Genomic DNA, 23,699 nt, shown 5'->3' with positions numbered 1-23,699 from the left:
TAATTCATCGAGCTAAGAAAGTGTCAGATGGTGACAGTCTGAGAAATGAAATTCAACATGTTAAAGAAGCGCTGCAAATGAACGGTTACAATGATGCACAAATCAAACAGGGCATTGAATACCAAAACCAAATAAAATAACAAGAGCATTGAAACTGCCCAAGTAATTAAAACGACCAAAACACCGTACATTGAGGGAGTAGATGTTTGGAAAAACAACACATTCGAGTCAGATTTGGCACGGTACATAAAAAACAGAATTTAATATCTGGTACAACAGATGTATTACAGGGTTAACTGCACGAGTGGTAAATGTTGTTGGGCAAACAGGACGAATGATCAGCACGAGACTAAACGAACATCAGATAAAAATTAAATTATCCCAAATGCAACTGTCAGAAGTAGCAGAACACGCGTGGCAACAAGGAGACTCAATTGATTTTGATAATTTAACACGTAGGCTTTCGCGACCAATATTATTCATAATAAAGGTTTTTGGGTTAGATCGCGTTTATTTATAAATGTGTCGTAACCCTCCACCACCCGACACGGCCAATCAGCAAAAAAAGTGTCACGTTGACAAAGACAAATAATTCACTACTTCAGCCCACCGGTGTGTTGAAGAGTTAATCCACATTTACAGTTTGAGTACGACGTTTCGCTGGTAAATACTTCCAGCATCATCGGGCAATTCGCATCATCATGCCCGATGATGCTGGAAGTATTTACCAGCGAAACGTCGTACTCAAACTGTAAATGTGGATTAACTCTTCAACACACCGGTGGGCTGAAGTAGTGAATTATTTGTCTTTTGTCAACGTGACACTTTTTTTGCTGATTGGCCGTGTCGGGTGGTGGAGGGTTACGACACATTTATAAATAAACGCGATCTAACCCAAAAACCTTTATTATGAATGATTTTGATAATGTTGACGTTTTGTGCAAAACTAGCTATTACTGGCTAAGACTAATGAGATAATCTATCGAAATTGAAAGAAATAAAAATAACTTCAACCGTTCGGATAGCTACCGCCTTAGTGCTGCGTGGAAGCGAATCATCAAATAATAATGCATGCCTACAAAATGCAGCGTACTTCAATAGGGATTATCGTTGGTAGGGCTATTTTAATCAACACAATAGACAGGAAGGACAAGTTTAAAAGGCTCACATAATTCACATGCATCATGTACGTTGTCTCAGTTATCCCCCCCCCCCCCCCCACATTGTGCAAGAGCGCAGAAGGGTGGTCAACACAAGGAACGAAACAGGAAGACTTCTCCACAAATCTGGCTGTCGCCTGATGAAGCTAGTTGTAATTACTGGTGAAACGTCGTTCTCAGTTTGTAAATGTTGTGGCTTTGCTCTCCAACACACCGGTGTGCTGTACTCGTAACGAATTGGCCACGTTCTCTTTACGTGACAACCCTTACGAGTTGACTATGTCGGGTGGTGGCGGGTTTTAACAACGGATTTATATATTTATGCGATCTAACCCAAAAACCTCTATTATGAACCTCCCGTTGTATCTGTACCAGATGTAAATTCCTCCAGTACAGCCATTGAAAGCTTATACGTGGTCAAAGAAAAAGATAGTGTTAAATATTGTGGGAGCCAGATGACATCCCTTTTACACGCCAAAGAGAACAGGGAATGGCTCCAACTCCTGGTCACGAAGCTTTATCCAGGCCTGCCCACCATCATAAAAGCCCTTAATGATTGTGAGCAGAGAGTCAGGGACTCCCAAAGCACGACGAACTGCCCATAGCTCTGGCCTGTTGATGGTATCATAGGCCTTGACCAGGTCAATAAAGCAAATATGTAGGTCTTGTTTGAATTCCCGACACCTCTGCTGTAGCAGACTGACAGAGAATATGGCATGCGCGCAGGACCGCCCTGGTCTGAAACCACATTGGGGCTCCGCAAGCCTCTCCTCAGCGTGCCTGGCAAGGCGATGTTGAATAATCCTTGCCAGGACAATGTTGAGGCACCGCTGCCTAGCCGGGTCCGTCCCTACCTTTCCCCATGTCTGGGCTGAGGGAAATCCCCTCCCCCAAGACCTCACAAAAATGCTTTACAGACCTGTTCCTGGGGGTCGGAGATCAGGTTACCGTTCTTTTCTTTAAGGATGGTGATAGGCCAGGTGCTGAAACTTACTTTTTATGGAATTAAATAGTGATCTGTAATTGCGGGCTACTGAGGAAGATTCCATCTCCTCAGCAACCCACCCCCACCACTCATCCTTACAGTGCCGCACCGCAAAACGAATCTCCAAGCGAAGGCTGTGGCAAGCCTCCTCATTCTCCAATGTTGGATTTTGTAGACGACGGGAGTGGGCCTGTCGTTTTCTCTCAACCAGCCGGAACACCTCCTCCTTCAGCCAGAGTCTCTGGGGAGGTCTGGACTGCATACCCAATGCAGCCATTGCAGTTGCATGAGCCACAGTCCTGAACGTCACCCATTTCCCCTCAGCATCACAAGGAGGGGGGCATGATGCTAACCCCAGCTGCAAGTGGTTGAAATTCCTACTTGAAACTATCCTCAGATAGCTGACACCAGACCACTGTGGGTTGCAATGGGGTGGACACCCACCACCGGAGTGGAAGAATGGCAGGCGCATCTTACAGATAACAAGTCGATGGTCAGTGGGGAAATCAGCTCTACGGTAGATTCTGGTGTCAAGGACATGGGCCCGCATCCACTAGTCCATCATTATATTGTCCAGCAGATTGTCTTGCTTGGACCTTGCATGCATCCATGATGTTGTGTGGATGCGCTGATGCCGGAACAGCGTGTTCATAATAACAAGCCCATGGGCTGCACATAAGTCTAGTAGCCTCCTGTTTTATTAAGCTGATCTGGCCCATCACTCCACTTCAGGTGTCGCATATCATGACCCACTCAGGCATTAAAGTCACCTTGAACTAGTGCCTGGGACAGGTTATAGAAGGCACCCGACTCATCGGCCTTGTCTGCATCCCTCCACCAATGTTCATCTTTGGTGGGGGCGGAAGTAATCACCACCACCATTCCTCTTCTCTTGTTGCTTTTTGGTAGTTTCCTGCCCCGAGTGCAGAACTGTCCACTGCTTATGATGACTGGTACCAGAACCGGTCCACCGGACCTCCTGTATTCCACAAAGGTCCAGACGGTACCGGTCCATCTTCTGACCGAGGGGTGGCAGCCTCTCCTCCGCAACGAGAGTCCGAACGTTCCATGTGTCCAACCTCAGTGTTTTCCTGTTTCTGGATCTACCAGATGGAGTTTGGCCCGAAGGCGTCATGGCCGCCTGTCCCCCTGGTCTCTTGCACGGGCTCATGTCGGTGTTTCCACAATCGTGTTTGGTAGAAAAAAGTGCCAGGTGCAGGGGTTACTACCCCCATGCACACACTGATCTCTCTACATACACATCGCCCAATCACACCAACATGGCCCGCATACACGCATAGCCTGCACCACTTACACACTCTACATCACACACACGGCTACACACACATACATGGAATCACCGCCACCCACACATACAGCCCCACACACGACACATTATCGGTCATGGCAAGCATCCTTGGACGCGCTGATCGATCACTGGAGGGAAGCATTTTGTATTCTGACCCCGCATGGCATTCGTAGTGCCACGCTCAAGTCAGCTCTGTTTACTAAACTATTAAAACTATTCGACCATTTTTTTTGTATTTTACCAGGCAAAGCCCACTGAGCATTATTTAGCTCTTTTTCAGAAGCACGACCACCTGGCTATCACAAATGATTGCCCAACGAAGTGGCTCATCATCATCATCGTGTGGACATTTATAGCAGCAGCCAAAGACTCTAAACGCGTGATTTTGATTCTGTGGAGGGAAAAACCGGAGAACCCGGAGAAAAATCCACGCGACCACGGGGAGAGAGAGAGAGACACGTAAACCCCAAATATACAGCAGGCATCAGGGTCGGGATCAAACCCATGACCTCCTGTATACCAGGCGAGGTAGTTAACATCTCATAGCCACCATAGCGGACAGCCGCACTCGTTTCCGAGTCGGCGGTGGCGCAACGCGCCGGCAGGAACTGGAGCCTGCGGCCCGGTTCCTTGGAGCGGGCCAAGCAGGGAAAGCTGCTCGCCCGCTCTGCGGAGTCCACGGCTGGTGAGTAGCGGCCACACACCACACAGAACCTCAACATGGAACGGAGGCTTCCCCACTGCGGACAGCTGGGCGTCGATAGAAACCGCTACCCACAACCGCTACTCCTAAACGGAATGATACGATGTTTAGACGGCCCCTGCGTGTTCACGACACAAAAGCAGGATGCCGTGTAGCCTCGCCTCCTAGCGCTGCTCTGCCTCCTCCTCCTCGCAGCGCCACCTCCGCCCAAGCGCGACTCGCTCTCGCTCCACGATGCGCGTGAATAATCTATGGTCGGAAGCACATGGTTACGGGGACACGGGGTTACAGTGTCATGGGATCATGGGGACACGGGGTCATGGGGACGCGGGGTCACAGGGTCACAAGGTCATGGAGACGTGGGGTCACAGAGACGCGGGGTCATGGGTTTGCGGGGTCATAGGGTCGTGGGGTCACGGGGTCGTGGGGTCACAGGGACGCGCTAGGAGAGACTATCCCACGAGTCCAATCAGCAGAGACCCTCTTTGTCTCTCTGTCTCCTGTCTCGCCTCTATCTCTCGATCTCTACTGGTTCAGCTTCGCCTTGTTCTGGCTGTCTCATTCACGTACATTCCCTTTAGAACGGCTTGGTGTCTTGTGTTCAGCTCGTTGTCCCGATTATTCGCATGGTTTGGCTATGCACGGTGCGTAAGAAGTTCAACACACTACACACACAGTACAAAGACACGCGCACACACGCAGGCGCATTCCTTCTCCTGCATACCGTCCATCTCCCCTGGTAAAATGCGCAACGCCGGCACCAATGTTGGGCCAACGTTGGGCCAACGTCGCGCGTTCACGGGGGCCGCTTCAGTGGTTGCGACGTCGCTCCCCCCCCCCCCCATCTCCTCTCGCTCCCCTCCCTTCCCTCTCCCCTCTCGTTCCGTTCAGCCGCGACCTCGATGACCCACGGCCGCGATGGGCGACCGCGGTCGGCTCCCCCGGGAGGCCCTGCCTGGGAGGCCCTGCCCGGGAGGCCCTGCCCGGCTTTGTAAACCGTCTTGCCCCCTGTGGACGGCCCCACCTCGTGGCTGGGAGGGGAGAGGCTCGCCGATGGCTCGGGTCGTGAACGACGGCACGGGACCACGGCCACCCGGCTGGTGGGGACGCACGCGGACAACGACGACGACGACACGGCCATCGCGGCCACCAGGACGGGAGCGGTGACGGTGGTGGTGGTGGTGGTGACGATGATGATGGCGATGATGATGGGACGATGTTAATGATAGCAATGGTGGCAATGATGGCAGTGATAGTGAAGATGATGGTGATGATGGTGGTGATCGTGGTGGTGATGATGGTGGTAATAGTGGCGATGGTGATGATGACGATGGTGACAATGGTGACGATGGTGATGGTGACGCTGGTGATGGTGACGATGGTGACAATGGTGATGGTGACGCTGGTGACAATGGTGATGGTGACGATGGTGACAATGGTGATGGTGACGCTGGTGACAATGGTGATGGTGACGCTGGTGATGGTGACGATGGTGACAATGGTGATGGTGACGCTGGTGACAATGGTGATGGTGACGCTGGTGACAATGGTGATGGTGACGCTGGTGATGGTGACGATGGTGACAATGGTGATGGTGACGCTGGTGCGCACACTGAAACGAGAACAGCAGCGACGATTGAACTGCGACTCGGTGCAAATATTGCACGAGTCTTCATCTCACTGGTAGACCTCATCTCCACACCTCCTCCACCTGCTCCACCTCCTCCACTCTCACCTCCTCCTACACTGATCTCAACACCACCTTCATCTCACCGGTAGACTTCATCTCCACACTTCCTCCACCTGCTCCACCTCCTCCACTCTCACCTCCTCCTACACTGATCTCAACACCACCTTCATCTCACCGGTAGACTTCATCTCCACACCTCCACCACCTGCTCCACCTCCTCCACTCTCACCTCCTCCTACACTGATATCAACACCACCTTCATCTCACTGGTAGACCTCATCTCCACACCTCCTCCACCTGCTCCACCTCCTCCACGCTCACCTCCTCCTACACTGATCTCAACACCACCTTCATCTCACCGGTAGACTTCATCTCCACACTTCCTCCACCTGCTCCACCTCCTCCACTCTCACCTCCTCCTACACTGATCTCAACACCACCTTCATCTCACCGGTAGACTTCATCTCCACACCTCCACCACCTGCTCCACCTCCTCCACTCTCACCTCCTCCTACACTGATCTCAACACCACCTTCATCTCACGTCCAACTCATTCACCTCCTCCTCCCGTACACCTCATCCCCTACACTTCATCATCCTCCTCATCGTCCACCCACACCTCCTCCTCGCCATCCCCTACACCTCATCCACTCATCCTCTCGTCACCCACACCTCGTCGTCCTCCTCACCCCCTACACCTCCTCGCCATCATTTAGACCTCATCCACTCCTCATCATCTCCTACACCTCATCCACTCCTCCTCATCATCCCCTACACCTCATCCACTCCTCATCATCATCCCTTACACCTCATTCACTCCTCCTCATCATCTCCTACACCTCATCCACTCCTCCTCGTCCCCTACACCTCATCCACTCCTCATCATCCCCTACACCTCATCCACTCCTCCTCATCATCTCCTACACCTCATCCACTCCTCATAATCTCCTACACCTCATCCACTCCTCCTCATCATCCCCTACACCTCATCCACTCCTCCTCATCATCCTCTACACCTCATCCACTCCTCCTCATCATCCCCTACACCTCATCCACTCCTCCTCATCATCCCCTACACCTCATCCACTCCTCCTCATCATCCTCTACACCTCATCCACTCCTCCTCATCATCCTCTACACCTCATCCACTCCTCCTCATCATCCCCTACACCTCGTCCTCCTCCTCCTCGTCCCCGAGGCCGAAGCCCAGGCGACACTCGGCGTAATATTCGGCCGACCTGGCGGGGCCGCAGGCCCGCGGCACCGGGTCTATGGCGAGCGTGGTCGGGGGCGGGCGGGGGCAGGGGGGGGGCCGCGGGGCCCCCCCACCCCTCGCCGTGGGGGACCGCGGCGGGGGCGTCGGCTGCCGCGGTTGTCGCGGCGACGGCGGCGGGGACGGGGGGGCGCCGCCCCCGCCCCCCAGGCCCGGCCCCGGCCCATCGGCCACGAAGGAGAATCCCCGGAACTCGTCCGGGTGGAGCTGCAGCAGGGCGGCCGGGTCGGTGGGAGTCAGCGCCGGGTCCTCGCGCGTGAAGTCCCCGTCAAAGTTGGTCACGTCACGCTTACCCCGCTACGCAGGGAGGGGCGGCGGCGGGGGGGTAGAGTTAGCCATAGCGTGGGGATAGAGATAGCGTTACGGAGAGGGTTCGGGAGAGGGTTAGGGGTAGGGTTATTGTTGTGGATAGGGGTCGGGGTTTGGTTAGAGCTACGCAGTAAGGTGATCAACAGTTGGTGGTGCCGTCACCACTGCGCTTGTGCCAGGCTAGGTGCATCTTGAGGCTATCACGTGAAGTGCAAGGCTCGCTGCTGGCAGAAGGTCACGGGAGAGACAATGCTGCTGCTGATGATGATATTGATGACGGTACCACTGCTGTTGATGATGCTGCTGCTGCTGATGTTGATGATGTTGCCACTGTTGATGATGCTGCTGATGATGACGATGATGATGATGCTGATGAGGATGATGATGCTGATGAGGATGATGATGATGTTCCTGATGCTGATGAGGATGATGATGCTTCTGATGATGCTGCTGCTGTTGCGCACGAAACCCCCCCTACCCCCCTCTGCCCCCCCTCCCCCAGGCTCACGATGCGTGGGCGGAAGGGAGCGGGGAGCCGGCGGTGCTCCAGGGCATCCCAGTCGAGGCCGCGGTAGAAGGGGTGGGCGCGGATCGCCGCCTCCCCACCCTGCGCCGCCACGCAGCCGAGACGGCGTGCCGGGGACTTCACCATGAACTGGGACACGTGGAGACGCGGGGGGTGAGACGCACGCGGACACGGTGGTGAGACACCGGGCGAGATACGGTGGGGGGAAACACAGTGTGAGACACGGGAGGTGAGACACAGGGGGTGAGACACGGGAGATGAGACGTGCGGAGACACGGTGGGGTGAGACACGGGGGGGGGGGTGAGACACGGTGGGGTGAGACGCGGTGGAGTGAGACATGTGGGGTGAGACACGGGGGGGTGAGACATGGGGGGGTGAGACATGGGGGGGTGAGACACGGGGGGGTGAGACACGGGGGGGTGAGACATGGGGGGGTGAGACACGGGGGGGTGAGACACGGGGGGGGTGAGACACGGTGGGGTGAGACACGGGGGGGTGAGACACGGGGGGGGGGTGAGACACGGGCCGGTGAGACACGGTGGGGTGAGACACGGTGAGGTGAGATAAGGTGGGGTGAGACACAGGGGGGAGTGAGACATAAGGGTTGAGACATGGGGGGGGGTGACACGGGGGGGGGGGGGGAGGGTGAGACACAGGGAGTGGGGTTAGACATTGGGGGGGTGGGGTGAGACACGGGGGGTGGGGTTAGACACGGAGGGTGGTGAGACACGGGGGGGTGGTGAGACACGTGGGGTGATGAGACACGGGGGGGTGGTGAGACACGGGGGGGTGGTGAGACACGGGGGGGTGGTGAGACACGGGGGGGTGGTGAGACACGGGGGGTGGTGAGACACGGGGGGGTGGTGAGACACGGCGTGCGTCTCACGGCCTTGAGGATGTCGACGGCCTGGGTGCTGAGCCACATGGGGAAGGCCACCTCGTCATGGAGGATCGAGTCAAAGAGGTCGTCCTCATTGTCCGCCTCGAAGGGCGGCTGGCCCACCACCATCTCGTAGACAAGGACCCCCATGGCCCACCAGTCCACAGAGGGGCCGTACTCCAGCTCCTGTAGGATCTACTCAACCACCACCACCACCACCATCATAACAACCACCATATTCTTTGGGTCTTTCCGTAAAGTTACGTAGATAGGTTCAAAGAAAATAACAAAAAACTACGACGTTTCGATCGCAACACAAGCGGTCGTTATCAGGAAAAGGGGGTTAGCCTCTAAAGGCAAACTGTTTATAAAGGTTTAAAATGGGCGTAGCCCAAGTATCGTCAGCATGGGCGGGGCAGCTGATGTTAACGTGAGTGATGTTAACGTGAGTGATGTTAATGTGAGTGATGTCAATGTGAGTGATGTTAATGTGAGTGATGTCAATGTGAGTGATGTCAATGTGAGTGATGTTAATGTGAGTGATGTTAATGTGAGTGATGGTACTGGTAGAGGGCCACGACGGGGCTGGGCTGGTGGTGGGTTTTCACAAATTAAAGGGCTGCCAAGTAATCATGGCACCTCGCTTTACACACTCGCACTGTCGACGGTGGAGGTTGCTGTTAGTGGTGATGGTAGTCGTAGAGGGCCACGACGGCACTGGTGGTGGGCTTGCACCAGTAAAGGGCTACTGCTAGTGGTGATGGTAGTAGTGGGTAGTGATGGTCCTGGTGGTGGGCTTCCACCAGTAAAGGTCTACTGCCAGTGGTGGTGGTAGTAGTGGGCAGTGATGGTCCCGGTGGTGGGCTTGCACCAGTAAAGGTCTACTGCTAGTGGTGATGGTAGTAGTGGGCAGTGATGGTCCTGGTGGTGGGCTTCCACCAGTAAAGGTCTACTGCTAGTGGTGATGGTAGTAGTGGGCATTGATGGTCCTGGTGATGGGCTTCCACCAGTAAAGGTCTACTGCTAGTGGTGATGGTAGTAGTGGGCATTGATGGTCCCGGTGGTGGGCTTCCACCAGTAAAGGTCTACTGCCAGTGGTGATGGTAGTAGTGGGCAGTGATGGTCCTGGTGGTGGGCTTCCACCAGTAAAGGTCTACTGCCAGTGGTGATGGTAGTAGTGGGCAGTGATGGTCCTGGTGGTGGGCTTGCACCAGTAAAGGTCTACTGCTAGTGGTGATGGTAGTAGTGGGCAGTGATGGTCCTGGTGGTGGGCTTGCACCAGTAAAGGTCTACTGCCAGTGGTGATGGTAGTAGTGGGCAGTGATGGTCCTGGTGGTGGGCTTGCACCAGTAAAGGTCTACTGCCAGTGGTGATGGTAGTAGTGGGCAGTGATGGTCCTGGTGGTGGGCTTCCACCAGTGAAGGTCTACTGCTAGTGGTGATGGTAGTAGTGGGCAGTGATGGTCGTGGTGGTGGGCTTCCACCAGTAAAAGTCTACTGCTAGTGGTGATGGTAGTAGTGGGCAGTGATGGTCCTGGTGGTGGGCTTCCACCAGTAAAGGTCTACTGCTAGAGGTGGTGGTAGTAGTGGGCAGTGATGGTCCTGGTGGTGGGCTTCCACCAGTAAAGGTGTACTGCTAGTGGTGGTGGTAGTAGTGGGCAGTGATGGTCCTGGTGGTGGGCTTCCACCAGTAAAGGTCTACTGCTAGTGGTGATGGTAGTAGTGGGCAGTGATGGTCCTGGTGGTGGGCTTCCATCAATAAAGGTCTACTGCTAGTGGTGATGGTAGTAGTGGGCAGTGATGGTCCCGGTGGTGGGCTTCCATCAATTAAATGGCTGCCAGGTCTAAAATCGAAACATTATAGCCAGTTATTAGTTAAACTGGTTGATAACGTCCTTCCAGTGATTGCAGATTTTGTACCCATCTTCTCTGTTGAAATGATCACCCATGGCCGAGGTATTGGTCCTACCGTGTTTCAGATCTGCCTTATGTTCACGAACATGGTCCGAGACATGTCGCTTAGTTTCCCCAATGTAATTACTGCCGCAGACACAGCTTAGTTTGTAGACGCCGGGTATTGCATGTCAGGGATCACATCCTTCACAGATGGGATCAGATCACGAATTTTATGTACTGCGTTAAATCGAACCTGGATCTTGTGTTTGCTCATGATTTTGGAAATATATTTGGTGACCCCTGCTATGTATGGCAAGGTGATGGTTTTGATTGGGTCCTCAGATGGTTCTTTCCCAACGGTTGGGGTGATAGCTTTATGGATTGTGTAGTCTGGATATCCATTCTTCTTGAGAGCTTGGTGTATGTGTTCCAGTTCACTTGCTAGGTGGTGATGGTCAGAGATACATCTAGCTCTATGGTGTAGAGTTTTGATGAGGGAATTCTTCTGGGATGGATGGTGGTTAGAGTCAGGTTTTTAGGTAGGCATCCATATGGGTGGCTTTCCTGTAGACAGAGTGGCCCATTGAGCCATCTGGTCTCTTTTCGATGAAAACATCCAAGAATAGTAGCTTGTTATCCTTTTCGACCTCCATGGTGAATTTGATGGCTGGGTGTATAGAATTCATGTGGTTGACGAATTGGTTCAGAGCTGGTCGGCCATGTGGCCAGATGACAAACGTGTCATCTACGTACCTCTTCCACAAGGACGGACGTAGAGTGGATGCCTGGATGGCATCTGTCTCAAATGTTTCCATAAAAAACATTGGCTACAACCGGAGATGAGGGAGAACCCATTGGGGTACCTTCAACTTATTTGTAGAATGTTCCATTCCAGGTGAAGTAAGTGTTGGTGAGGCAGTCTAACCAGGGCCGGTACATCAGCATTCAGTCCTTGTTGGACCAAATCTTCAATGATTGCAATGGTGTCAGGCACAGGAACTTTGGTAAACAAATAGACTACATGAAACTAACGAGCAAATTACCTGTCGATAGTGAGATGTCCTTGATTGAAGATATCAAGTGAGCTGAGTTGAGTACAGCTGAGATGGTCTTACCAGTGAATGGTTGTAAGGTCTCAGACAGAAATCGGGCCAGTTTGTAGGTGGGTGAGTCAATGGTGGAGACGATAGGACGAAGGGGTGTACCCTCATTATGGATTTTTGGTAAGCCATAAAATCTGGGTGTTCTAGCAGCAGAGGGTTTTAAGGAAAACCGCTTGGTTGGTTCGATTAAAGGTGTCGAATCAGTGATGATATTGTTGGTTTTCATAACGAAGCTGTTGGTGGGATCTCTTTTAATTTTTGCATAGCTACCATCATTAAGTAGGTCCTGAATTGTGTTATTGTATGTGGTTTTGTCCATGATAACTGTGGAATTGCCCTTGTCGGCTGAGAATATGAGGATGTCATCTCTCTTTTTTAATTGAGAAAGCTCAAAGCGCTCATCCCTACTGAAGTTGCTGATACGTGTCATTGCATTTTTAAGGATTGCAGTGATTTCCGATCTTGCCACGTCTGCAGTGATGTGTCCCAAACCCTTAAGGGCTACATCGACCTGGGCAATGATATCATCCACTGGGATGTGTTTAGGGGTGACTGCGAAATTCAATAATTTAGCTAGAACCGATTTTAGGCTGTTGGAAATCACAACCACCACCACAATCACCGCAACCACCACCACCACCACTGCAACAACCACCATCACAACAACCAGCACCACCACAACCACCATAACGTGCCAATCGGTGCGTTCTTCGCTCATATTCCCCTTGGAACCAGTGACCGGTTCTCCAACGGGTTACCGCGTAACGCAGTTAACAAGCCCTCGCCCCATCCACGCCCTAAGCTGCGCGAGTTGGAACGAGCGGCGTGGATAGCAGCCACCTCGGCAGAATCAGATCCCTCTCCCTCCCCTCCTACCCCCCACCCACCGCCCCCCTCCTTCCACCCCCCCACCCCAACCTCCCTCCACCCCCCTCCCCGCGGCCCCCCCACCTCGGGAGCGATGTAGTCGGGGGTGCCGCAGAACGTGGAGGTCGTGACCCCGTCCTTCACGCCCTCCTTGCACATCCCAAAGTCGGCGAGCTTGCAGTGCCCCTCGGCATCCAGCAAGATGTTGTCTAGCTTCAGATCCCTGCTCACGGGAACACACGCAGGGGGGGGGGGGGTCACACGCAGGGGAACACGCACACACGGGAACACACGGGAACACACACACATGGGAACACGCGGGAATACACGGGAACACATGTACATGGTAACATGCACACACGGGAACACGCACACACGGGAACACACGGGAACACACGCACATGGGAACATGAACATACGGGAACACGCACACATGGGAGTACATGCAGCGGAACACGCACACAAGGGAATACATGGAAACACGTGCACATGGGAACACGTGGGAACACGTGCACATGGGAACACCCGCAGATGGGAACACGTGAGAACACACACACTTGGGAACACGTGGGAACACACACACGTGAGAACACACACGCGGGAACATACACACGTGGGAACACACACGTGGGAACACACACACGTGGGAACACACACACGTGGGAACACACACACGTGGGAACACACACACGTGGGAACACGTGGGAACACACACACACACGTGGGAACACACACACGTGGGAACACACACACGTGAGAACACACACGCGGGAACATACACACGTGGGAACACACACACGTGAGAACACACACGCAGGAACATACACACGTGGGAACACGTGGGAACACGTGGGAACACACACACGTGGGAACACACACACGTGGGAACACACACACGTGGGAACACGTGGGAACACACACACGTGGGAACACGTGGGAACACGTGGGAACACGTGGGAACACACACACGTGGGAACACGTGGGAACACGTGGGAACACACACACGTGGGAACACGTGGGAACACACACACGTGGGAACACGCGGGAACACGTGGGAACACGTGGGAACACACACACGTGGGAACACGTGGGAACACACACACGTGGGAACACGTGGGAACACATACACGTGGGAACACGTGGGAACACACACACGTGGGAAAACGTGGGAACACACACACGTGGGAACACGTGGGAACACGTGGGAACACGTGGGAACACACACACGTGGGAACACACACACGTGGGAACACGTGGGAACACACACACGTGGGAACACACACACGTGGGAACACGTGGGAACACACACACGTGGGAACACACACACGTGGGAACACGTGGGAACACACACACGTGGGAACACGTGGGAACACACACACGTGGGAACACGCGGGAACACGTGGGAACATCATGGGGCCTCCTTTGCCAGTACCAAAATATGAGAATAGGTTTTCCCCTTTTTTCTGACAACAAAACAGGTGTTGAGATGAGGGTGAGCAGGGTGAGCGTCTCACCGCTAGACCCCCCCCCCCCCCCGTGGTGGTGGTGAGGGTGAGCGGGGGTGAGCACCTCACCGGTAGACCCCCCCGTGGTGGTGGTGAGGGTGAGCGGGGTGAGCGTCTCACCGCTAGACCCCCCGTGGTGGTGGTGGTGGTGGTGAGGGTGAGTGGGATGAGCGTCTCACCGCTAGACCTCCCCGTGGTGGTGGTGAGGGTGAGCGGGGTGAGCGTCTTACCGCTAGACCTCCCCGTGGTGGTGGTGAGGGTGAGCGGGGTGAGCGCCTCACCGGTAGACCCCCCGTGGTGGTGGTGAGGGTGAGCGCCTCACCGCTAGACCCCCCCCTGTGGTGGCGGTGACGGTGAGCGGGGTGAGTGTCTCACCGCTAGACCCCCCGTGGTAGCGGTGAGGGTGAGCGGGGTGAGCGCCTCACCGCTAGACCCCCCCCCCCCGTGGTGGTAGCGGTGAGGGTGAGCGGGGTGAGCGTCTTACCGCTAGACCTCCCCGTGGTAGCGGTGAGGGTGAGCGGGGTGAGCGTCTCACCGCTAGACCTCCCCGTGGTAGCGGTGAGGGTGAGCGGGGTGAGCGTCTCACCGCTAGACCTCCCCGTGGTGGTGGTGAGGGTGAGCGGGGTGAGCGCCTCACCGGTAGACCCCCGTGGTGGTGGTGAGGGTGAGCGCCTCACCGCTAGACCCCCCCCTGTGGTGGCGGTGACGGTGAGCGGGGTGAGCGCCTCACCGCTAGACCCCCCCCCCCCCCCGTGGTGGTAGTGGTGAGGGTGAGCGGGGTGAGTGTCTCACCACTAGACCCCCCCCCCGTGGTGGTGGTGAGGGTGAGCGGGGTGAGCGCCTCACCGCTAGACCCCCCGTGGTGGTGGTGGTGAGGGTGAGCGGGGTGAGCGTCTCACCGCTAGACCCCCCGTGGTGGTGGTGAGGGTGAGCGGGGTGAGCGCCTCACCGCTAGACCCCCCGTGGTGGTGGTGAGTGTGAGCGTCTTACCGCTAGACCCCCCGTGGTGGTGGTGGTGAGGGTGAGCGGGGTGAGCGCCTCACCGCTAGACCTCCCCGTGGTAGCGGTGAGGGTGAGCGGGGTGAGCGCCTCACCGCTAGACCCCCCGTGGTGGTGGTGAGGGTGGTGAGGGTGAGCGCCTCACCACTAGACCCCCCGTGGTGGTGGTGAGGGTGAGCGGGGTGAGCGCCTCACCGCTAGACCCCCCCGTGGTGGTGGTGAGGGTGAGCGGGGTGAGCGCCTCACCGCTAGACCTCCCCGTGGTAGCGGTGAGGGTGAGCGGGGTGAGCGCCTCACCGCTAGACCCCCCGTGGTAGCGGTGAGGGTGAGCGGGGTGAGCGTCTCACCGCTAGACCCCCCGTGGTGGTGGTGAGGGTGAGCGGGGTGAGCGCCTCACCGCGAGACCCCCCGTGGTGGCGGTGAGGGTGAGCGGGGTGAGCGCCTCACCGCTAGACCCCCCGTGGTGGTGGTGAGGGTGAGCGGGGTGAGCGCCTCACCGCGAGACCCCCCGTGGTGGCGGTGAGGGTGAGCGGGGTGAGCGCCTCACCGCTAGACCCCCCGTGGTGGTGGTGAGGGTGAGCGGGGTGAGCGTCTCACCGCTAGACCCCCCGTAGTGGTGGTGAGGGTGGTGAGGGTGAGCGGGGTGAGCGCCTCACCGGTAGACGACGCCGTGGGTGTGCAGGAACGTGAGTGCACAGGTGATCTCGGCAGCGTAGAAGCGCGCTCGCGGCTCGGGGAACTTGCGTGCACGCTGGATGTGGAACATGAGGTCCCCTCCACTCACGCACTCCATCACGAAGAACAGCCGGTCCTGCAGCAACAACAGCAGCAGCAGTAGCAGCAGCAGCAGTAGCAGCAGTAGTAGTAGCAGTAGTAGAAGCAGCAACAGTAACAGCAGAAGCACTGTGTGTAGTTGGGGTGAGGTAGGGGTGAGGGTGAGGTAGGGGTGAGGTAGGAGCGAGGTAGGGGTGAGGGTGAGGTAGGAATGAGGGTGAGGTAGGAGTGAGGGTGAGCTAGGGGTGAGCTAGGGGTGAGCTAGGGGTGAGGGTGAGCTAGGGGTGAGGGTGAGCTAGGGGTGAGGGTGTGATAGAGGTGAGGGTGAGATAGAGGTGATGGTGAGCTAGGGGTGAGGTAGAGGTGAGGGTGAGCGAGGGGTGAGGGTGAGCGAGGGGTGAGCTAGAGGTGAGGGTGAGCTAGAGGTGAGGGTGAGCTAGGGGTGAGGGTGAGCTAGAGGTGAGGGTGAGCTAGGGGTGAGGGTGAGCTAGGGGTGAGGGTGAGCTAGGGGTGAGGGTGAGCTAGGAGTGACGGTGAGGTAGGGGTGAGGGTGAGCTAGGGGTGAGCTAGAAGTGAGGGTGAGCTAGGGGTGAGGGTGAGCTAGGGGTGAGGGGAGGTAGGGGTGAGGGTGAGCTAGGGGTGAGGGTGAGGTAGGGGTGAGGGTGAGCTAGAGGTGAGGGTGAGCTAGGGGTGAGGGTGAGCTAGGGGTGAGGGGAGGTAGGGGTGAGGGTGAGCTAGGGGTGAGGGTGAGCTAGGGGTGAGGGTGAGCTAGAGGTGAGGGTGAGCTAGGGGTGAGGGTGAGCTAGAGGTGAGGGTGAGCTAGGGGTGAGCTAGGGGTGAGGGTGAGCTAGGGGTGAGGGTGAGCTAGGGGTGAGGGTGAGCTAGGGGTGAGCTAGGGGTGAGGGTGAGCTAGAGGTGAGGGTGAGCTAGGGGTGAGGGTGAGCTAGAGGTGAGGGTGAGCTAGGGGTGAGGGTGAGCTAGGAGTGACGGTGAGCTAGGGGTGAGGGTGAGCTAGGGGTGAGCTAGAAGTGAGGGTGAGCTAGAGGTGAGGGTGAGCTAGGGGTGAGGGTGAGCTAGAGGTGAGGGTGAGCTAGGGGTGAGGGTGAGCTAGGGGTGAGGGTGAGCTAGAGGTGAGGGTGAGCTAGGGGTGAGGGTGAGCTAGGAGTGACGGTGAGCTAGGGGTGAGGGTGAGCTAGGGGTGAGCTAGAAGTGAGGGTGAGCTAGAGGTGAGGGTGAGCTAGGGGTGAGGGTGAGCTAGAGGTGAGGGTGAGCTAGGGGTGAGGGTGAGCTAGGGGTGAGGGTGAGCTAGAGGTGAGGGTGAGCTAGGAGTGAGGGTGAGCTAGGGGTGAGGGTGAGCTAGGGGTGAGCTAGGGGTGAGGGTGAGCTAGGGGTTAGGGTGAGCTAGGGGTGAGGGTGAGCTAGGGGTGAGCTAGGGGTGAGGGTGAGCTAGGGGTGATGTGATCTCACCGCGGTCTGGAAGCAGCAGAGCAGCTGGGTGAGGTAGGGGTGAGCACGCCCCGTCACCAGGACGCGCTTCTCCGTCAGGGTGCACTCCACGTCATCGTCCTGTACGATCGCGTCCTTGCGCAGGACCTTCACGGCGAACACCTCACCACCATCCTCACCCTCCTCACCCTCTTCACCACCCTCACCACCCTCACCACCCTCACCAGCCGCCCGGCGTCCCCCCCGGCCACGCAGCTCCGCCAGCAGCACCTGCGCCGCACGGAGTGCAGCTTGAGAATCAACGCGACACACCTTGTGAAATGACAGAAGCTCTCGCTTGGATGCACTTTGTGAGATGACATGGCATGCGGCTCACTGGGGTGCACCTTGAGAAACGACACATTACTGGGTGCACAAGAGACTTGAGTTCACTTTGTGAAATGACAAGACTCACTTGGGTGCACTTTGCTAAAGGACACGTGGGTGCAGGTTGGACACACGCTCCTCGGATGACCACACCCGCAGTGCAACTGAGGGTGCACCCAGCAAAATATCCCACAAGCCCCAGGAACTTTGAAGACGCCCACCCACGTGCGAGCGAATGTGCCACCCACACCGTTTTGGGGTGCACGATGAAAAAGCGCCCCCTTCCCTCCCCTCCTCCCTCACCTTCCCGAAGCTGCCCTTCCCCAGGACCTTGATGAAGTTGAAGTCGCCCAGGCCCAGCTTCCGACGCGGTGCCACCTCGTGGGAGCCGTCGGCTGGGCTCCCCCCTCCCGGTTCGACAGCGAACCCAGGTGGCAGAGGCAGTCCCCCACCCTCCACGGCGACCCCCGCCTCCCCCCCTCCTCCTCCTCCTCCATCCCCTTCACCGCCGTTGAAGGACCGAGCCTTCCTCACACCGAAGTGGCCCTCCTCCTCAACATCTGCAAGGCCCAGCGAGAGAGAGGGGGGAGGAGAGGCGATTAGTTGATCAGGAATGTGCAACCTGATGATGATGCTGCTGATGATGATGATGCTACTGCTGCTGATGCTGCTGCTGATGATTCTGTTACTGCTGATGGTGCTACTACTGATGATGCTGATGGTGATGCTGCTGATGATGATGATGCTGATAGTGATGCTGCTGATGATGATGATGATGATGCTACTGCTGCTGATGGTGATGCTGCTGATGATGATGATGATACTGATGGTGATGCTGCTGCTGATGATGATACTGATGGTGAAGCTGCTGCTGATGATGATACTGATGGTGATGCTGCTGATGTAACTGATGGTGATGCTGCTGCTGATGATGATGCTGATGGTGATGCTGATGATGCTGATGGTGATGCTGCTGATGATGATGCTGATGGTGATGCTGCTGATGATGATGCTGATGATGATGCTACTGCTGCTGATGATGATGCTGCTGCTGCTGATGATGCTGCTGCTGATGATTCTGCTGCTGCTGATGATGATGCTGATGCTACCACTGATGATGCTGCTGATGATGATGATGCTACTGCTGCTGCTGATAATTATGTTACTGCTGACGATGCTACTACTGATGATGCTGCTGCTGATGATGCAGATGCTACTACTGATGCTGCTGCTGATGATGATGCTGATGATGATGATGCTCTTGCTGATGATGCTGCTCACCTTCAGGCTGTGGCTGTGTGGGTGGGGCCGACTTGGACCTGTCCACGTGACTGTGCTGCTTCCCGTCTCCAGCCAGGACCAGAGGGGGGGTGCCTCCCTGATTGGGGGGGGGGGGGAGGGGGGGTGAGAGGGTGAGTGGGTGAGAGGGTTAGAGGGTTAGAGGGTGAGAGGGTGAGTGGGTGAGTGGGTGAGTGGGTGAGTGGGTTAGAGGGTGAGTGGGTGAGAGGGTGAGTGGGTGAGAGGGTGAGTGGGTGAGAGGGTGAGTGGGTGAGAGGGTGAGTGGGTGTGTGGGTGAGAGGGTGAGTGGGTGAGAGGGTGAGTGGGTGAGTGGGTTAGTGGGTTAGAGGGTGAGTGGGTGAGTGGGTGAGTGGGTTAGAGGGTGAGTGGGTGAGAGGGTGAGTGGGTGAGAGGGTGAGTGGGTGAGAGGGTGAGTGGGTGAGAGGGTGAGTGGGTGTGTGGGTGAGAGGGTGAGTGGGTGAGAGGGTGAGAGGGTGAGAGGGTGAGTGGGTGAGAGGCTGAGAGGCTGAGAGGGCGAGAGGGTGAGTGGGTGAGAGGGTGAGAGGGTGAGTGGGTGAATAAGCGAGCAGGTGGGTGAGTGAGCGAGTGAGTGAGGTGGTAAATAGAGGAGATAGTGAGTGGGTTAGTGAGTGGGTGAGCATGGCGGTAGTTGGAGGAGTGAGTGAGTGGGTTAGTAAGTGGGTGAGTGAGTAAGCGAGGTGGTGAGTGAGTGGGTGAGTGAGTGAGCGTGGCGGTGGTTGGAGAAGTGAGTTGGTGAGTGAGTGGGCGAGCGTTGTCCACCTTCCTCCGGGGCTGGTTGATCTTGTCGGGAGTGACCCCGATGGTGGCGAGGACGCGCGCCATCTCCCGCGCGTCCACCCCGCAGTTGGGAGCCACGTTCCGCTCGCACCGGCGGTGCACGTCCATGCGGCACTCTGGGACACGGAGACATGGAGACACGGGGACATGGAGACACGGGGACATGGAGACACGGGGACATGGAGACACGGGGACATGGAGACACAGAGACATGGAGACACGGGGACATGGAGACACGGGGGCATGGATACACGGAGACATGGAGACACGGAGACACAGAGACATGGGGACATGGAGACATGGAGACACAGAGACACAGAGACACGGGAACACGGGGACACGGGGACATGGAGACACAGGGCGTTACAGAGACACGGGGACACGGGGACACGGGGACATGGAGACACAGGGCGTTACAGAGACACGGGGACACGGAGACACAGGGCGTTACAGAGACACGGGGACACGGGGACACGGAGACACACAATGAGACACGGAAGAAATAGATAGTGACATGGAGACACAGACACACCGTGAGACGGAGACGTACCCCCACCCCTCCCTTCCGCTCACCACCACCGCCGCTCACCACCACCACCACTCCTCACCACCACCACCACTCCTCACCACCACCACCACCACTCCTCACCACCACCACTCCTCACAACCACCACTCACCACCACCAGCACTCCTCACCACCACCACCACTCCTCACCACCACCACTCCTCACCACCACCACCACTCCTCACCACCACCACCAGCACTCCTCACCACCACCACTCCTCACCACCACCACTCACCACCACCACTCCTCACCACTCCTCACCACCACCACCACCACTCCTCACCACCACCACCACTCCTCACCACCACCACCAGCACTCCTCACCCTTGCAGTGGAGTCCCTGGCGGAGCAGCCCCCAGAGCAGGGAGCCGCAGTGGTCACAGAAGGTGGGCACCTTGTAGTTGTGGATGTAGAACTTGTGCGGCACGTTGATGTTGAACCTCTGACCCCCGACCTGCACGCACGCAAACACAAAGGTCCCCCGGGTAGCCTCGACGCACTGTGGGGGCAAGCGCTGCGAGCACTTGGCATAGGTGCTCCACCTCCACCACTTCCACCACGATCGTCTCCATCACCACCACCATCACCACCTCCACCACCACCAGCATCACCTCCACCACCACCTCCATCATCTCCACCACCATCACCTCCACCACCACCTCCACCACCACCATCACCTCCACCACCACCATCCCCTCCACCACCACTTCTATTACTACCACCATCACCTCCACCACCACCACCATCCCCTCCACCACCACTTCTATTACTACCACCATCACCACCATCACCACCACCATCCCCTCCACCACCACTTCTATTACTACCACCATCACCTCCACCACCACCACCATCCCCTCCACCACCACTTCTATTACTACCACCATCACCTCCACCACCACCACCATCACCTCTACCATCACCAGTGAGTAGCACCGATGATGGCCGACACGCCGCACGAGCGGGTGGTCAGCACCCACGTCCGCTCGGCCGCCTTTGTCTCTCCAGTGTCGATGTTTATACAAAGACAAAGATCCCCCATATAGCCTTGATACACTGTCGGGGCAAGTGCTGTTAGCGAGCACCTTTGAAGGCCGGCACGGTACACGAAGGGGTGGGTGACCAGCACCACGCCCGACCGCCTTTGTCTCCCTAGTGGCGATGTTTACACACCGCACCAGCTACTCATTTGAGGCTGAGTCGACCTAGAGGAGTCACAGGACCATGTTCCGATAACCGTCACTGGTGGTGGTAGCAGTGAGCGGGAATCGAACTCTGGTCGCCGCCATTCGTAGCGCAGCTGCGCTAACCACTGCGCCACCGCTCCCCCGCTGCGCACACAGTGACGGTGATGGGCAGAGTGGTGAAGATGATGGTGGTGATGGCAGTGATGATGCTCGTGGTGATAATGGAAGTGGTGATGGCGATGCTGCTGCTTGTGGTGATGATGGTTGCGGTGATGGCGATGATGCTTGTGGTGGTGATGGTGGTTGCAGTGATGGCAATACTGCTTGTGGTGGTGATGGTGGTTGCGGTGATGGCGATGCTGCTTGTGATGGTGGTTTCGGTGATGCTGCTTGTGGTGACGGTTGCGGTGATGGCGATGCTGCTTGTGGTGGTGCTGCTGCTGCCCGTGGTGATGGTGATGCTGCTGGTGGTGGTGATGGTGGTGATGGTGGTTGCAGTGATGGTGGTTGTGGTGACGATGGCGGTTGCAGTGATGTTGCTTGTGGTGGTGATGGTGGTTGCGGTGATGGTGGTTGCGGTGATGGCGATGCTGCTTGTGGTGACGGTTGCGGTGATGGCGATGCTGCTTGTGGTGGTGCTGCTGCTGCTGCCCGTGGTGATGGTGCTTGTGGCAGCGATGGTGATGTGGGTGATGGCATCACCTCGGGGGAGGAGTCTCTCTTCATGCCGGGACAGCGCGTGATGATCAGCTGATGACATCGCTTGTGAACAACGCACGTGCACACTGAGGGGGAGGGGCGGGACCAGTGGGGGGATCCAAGATAAGAACGCGAGTCGGATTGGCAGGGATGCGATTTAACTTGATGGGGTGGTCATGGGGATGGCGGAAGTGATGTGGGTAGTGATGGGGCTTGTGATGGTGATGTGGGTAGTGATGGAGGTGGGGGTCGTGATGTGGGCAGTGATGGGGGTTGTGATGGGGGTGGCAATAATGATGGGGGTGCTGATGGTAGTCAGGGAAGTGATGTGGGTAGTGATGGTAGTGGAGATCTTACCATCAACTCCACCAACACTAAGCACCTGCCTGGGTATTTTGTGCCATCAAACACGCCACCCCCTCAGCTCCCCATTGGTGATGGAGCAGTTGTGGAGGGAGTGGAGAGTTTCCCATACCTGGGCGGCGTGCTCATAACCATCTCCGGTTTGGCAGCAGAGGTCTCACCCCGAATCAGTCGAGCGGCAATATCTATTAATCGGCTGCGTAACACTGTGTGGAAGCTACCTGGTCTGTCGCTCCACACGAAGCTTCAGGTCTTCTCGGCTACAGTCATGCCCTCCCTTCTCTATGCTTGTGAAACGTGTATCCCCCTGATGGAACATCTTCGCCGGTTAGAAACATTTAGGCTGGCCTGCCTATGATCCATCCTGGGTTTAACCAGGCTGTATTGTGTGAGGAGTTCACAAATCCTCGAAAGATCTGGACAAAGTCCCATCAGTGAGCTCCTCCGGCAGGCAAATCTGCGTTGGCTGGGTCATGTAGCCCACATGCCCAGTCACTGCATGCCCTAGCAGCTTCTGTTTAGCTGCATAGGGGGGCTAAATGGGCACAGCACGGGCTAGAGAAGAGATGGAGTGATGTGGTACAAGAGGATGTGGGGGCAGTCGCCCTCCAGCAACAACGGAGTCCAGATGAGCAACACTCACAACAACGAGCGGAGCGCCAGGCGGCTAAAACACATCAAGTTGGCACAGAAGGGGGCACAGGTGGTGCATCTGCCAGTCATCACAGTCGGTCAACCCATGGCACCTGGGTCTGTCCCATGACCTCCTGTCAGCTAGTCTTTGACATTTCATGAGGCCTCAAAGTGCACCTGGCCTGGCACGGGCGCCGTGGTGAGATCACTGCCACTTAGTGGCGAATGGCGGCTGTTGTTGTTGGCGGTAGTAATGAGGGTGGTAATGGTGATGGGAGTTGTGATGGGGGTGATGGTGGTGATGGGGGTAGTGATGGTTGGGGTGATGGTGTGGATGGTGATGGTGGTGGTGGTGATGGGGG

At 56.5% G+C, this 23,699-nt stretch overlaps 1 protein-coding gene across 1 annotated transcript in view; it reads right to left on the bottom strand.

The window, feature by feature from the left end:
• Nucleotides 1-233: 233 nt before the first annotated feature.
• LOC116953858 (protein kinase C epsilon type-like) overlaps nt 234-23,699 on the bottom strand; it is a 109,541-nt gene continuing 86,075 nt past the window's right edge. Inside the window, exons 7-17 of the mRNA XM_076051894.1 lie at nt 22,345-22,427; nt 20,780-20,909; nt 19,871-20,004; nt 19,073-19,169; nt 18,095-18,351; nt 17,447-17,695; nt 15,862-16,016; nt 12,786-12,924; nt 8,843-9,031; nt 7,938-8,084; nt 234-7,417 (exon numbers count right to left, since the gene is read on the bottom strand). Of these exons, the coding sequence (XP_075908009.1) occupies nt 7,013-7,417; nt 7,938-8,084; nt 8,843-9,031; nt 12,786-12,924; nt 15,862-16,016; nt 17,447-17,695; nt 18,095-18,351; nt 19,073-19,169; nt 19,871-20,004; nt 20,780-20,909; nt 22,345-22,427 (1,985 nt within the window). The 3' untranslated portion in view covers nt 234-7,012. The remainder of the gene's footprint in view (nt 7,418-7,937; nt 8,085-8,842; nt 9,032-12,785; nt 12,925-15,861; nt 16,017-17,446; nt 17,696-18,094; nt 18,352-19,072; nt 19,170-19,870; nt 20,005-20,779; nt 20,910-22,344; nt 22,428-23,699) is intronic.

Source organism: Petromyzon marinus, chromosome 53, assembly GCF_048934315.1.
Source record: "Petromyzon marinus isolate PM22_M1 ecotype Great Lakes invasive population chromosome 53, UKy_Petmar_22M1.pri1.0, whole genome shotgun sequence".
NCBI lineage: Eukaryota > Metazoa > Chordata > Hyperoartia > Petromyzontiformes > Petromyzontidae > Petromyzon > Petromyzon marinus.
The sequence above is the reverse complement of the archived record's forward strand: the minus strand, read 5'-3'. Positions and strand labels throughout refer to the sequence as shown.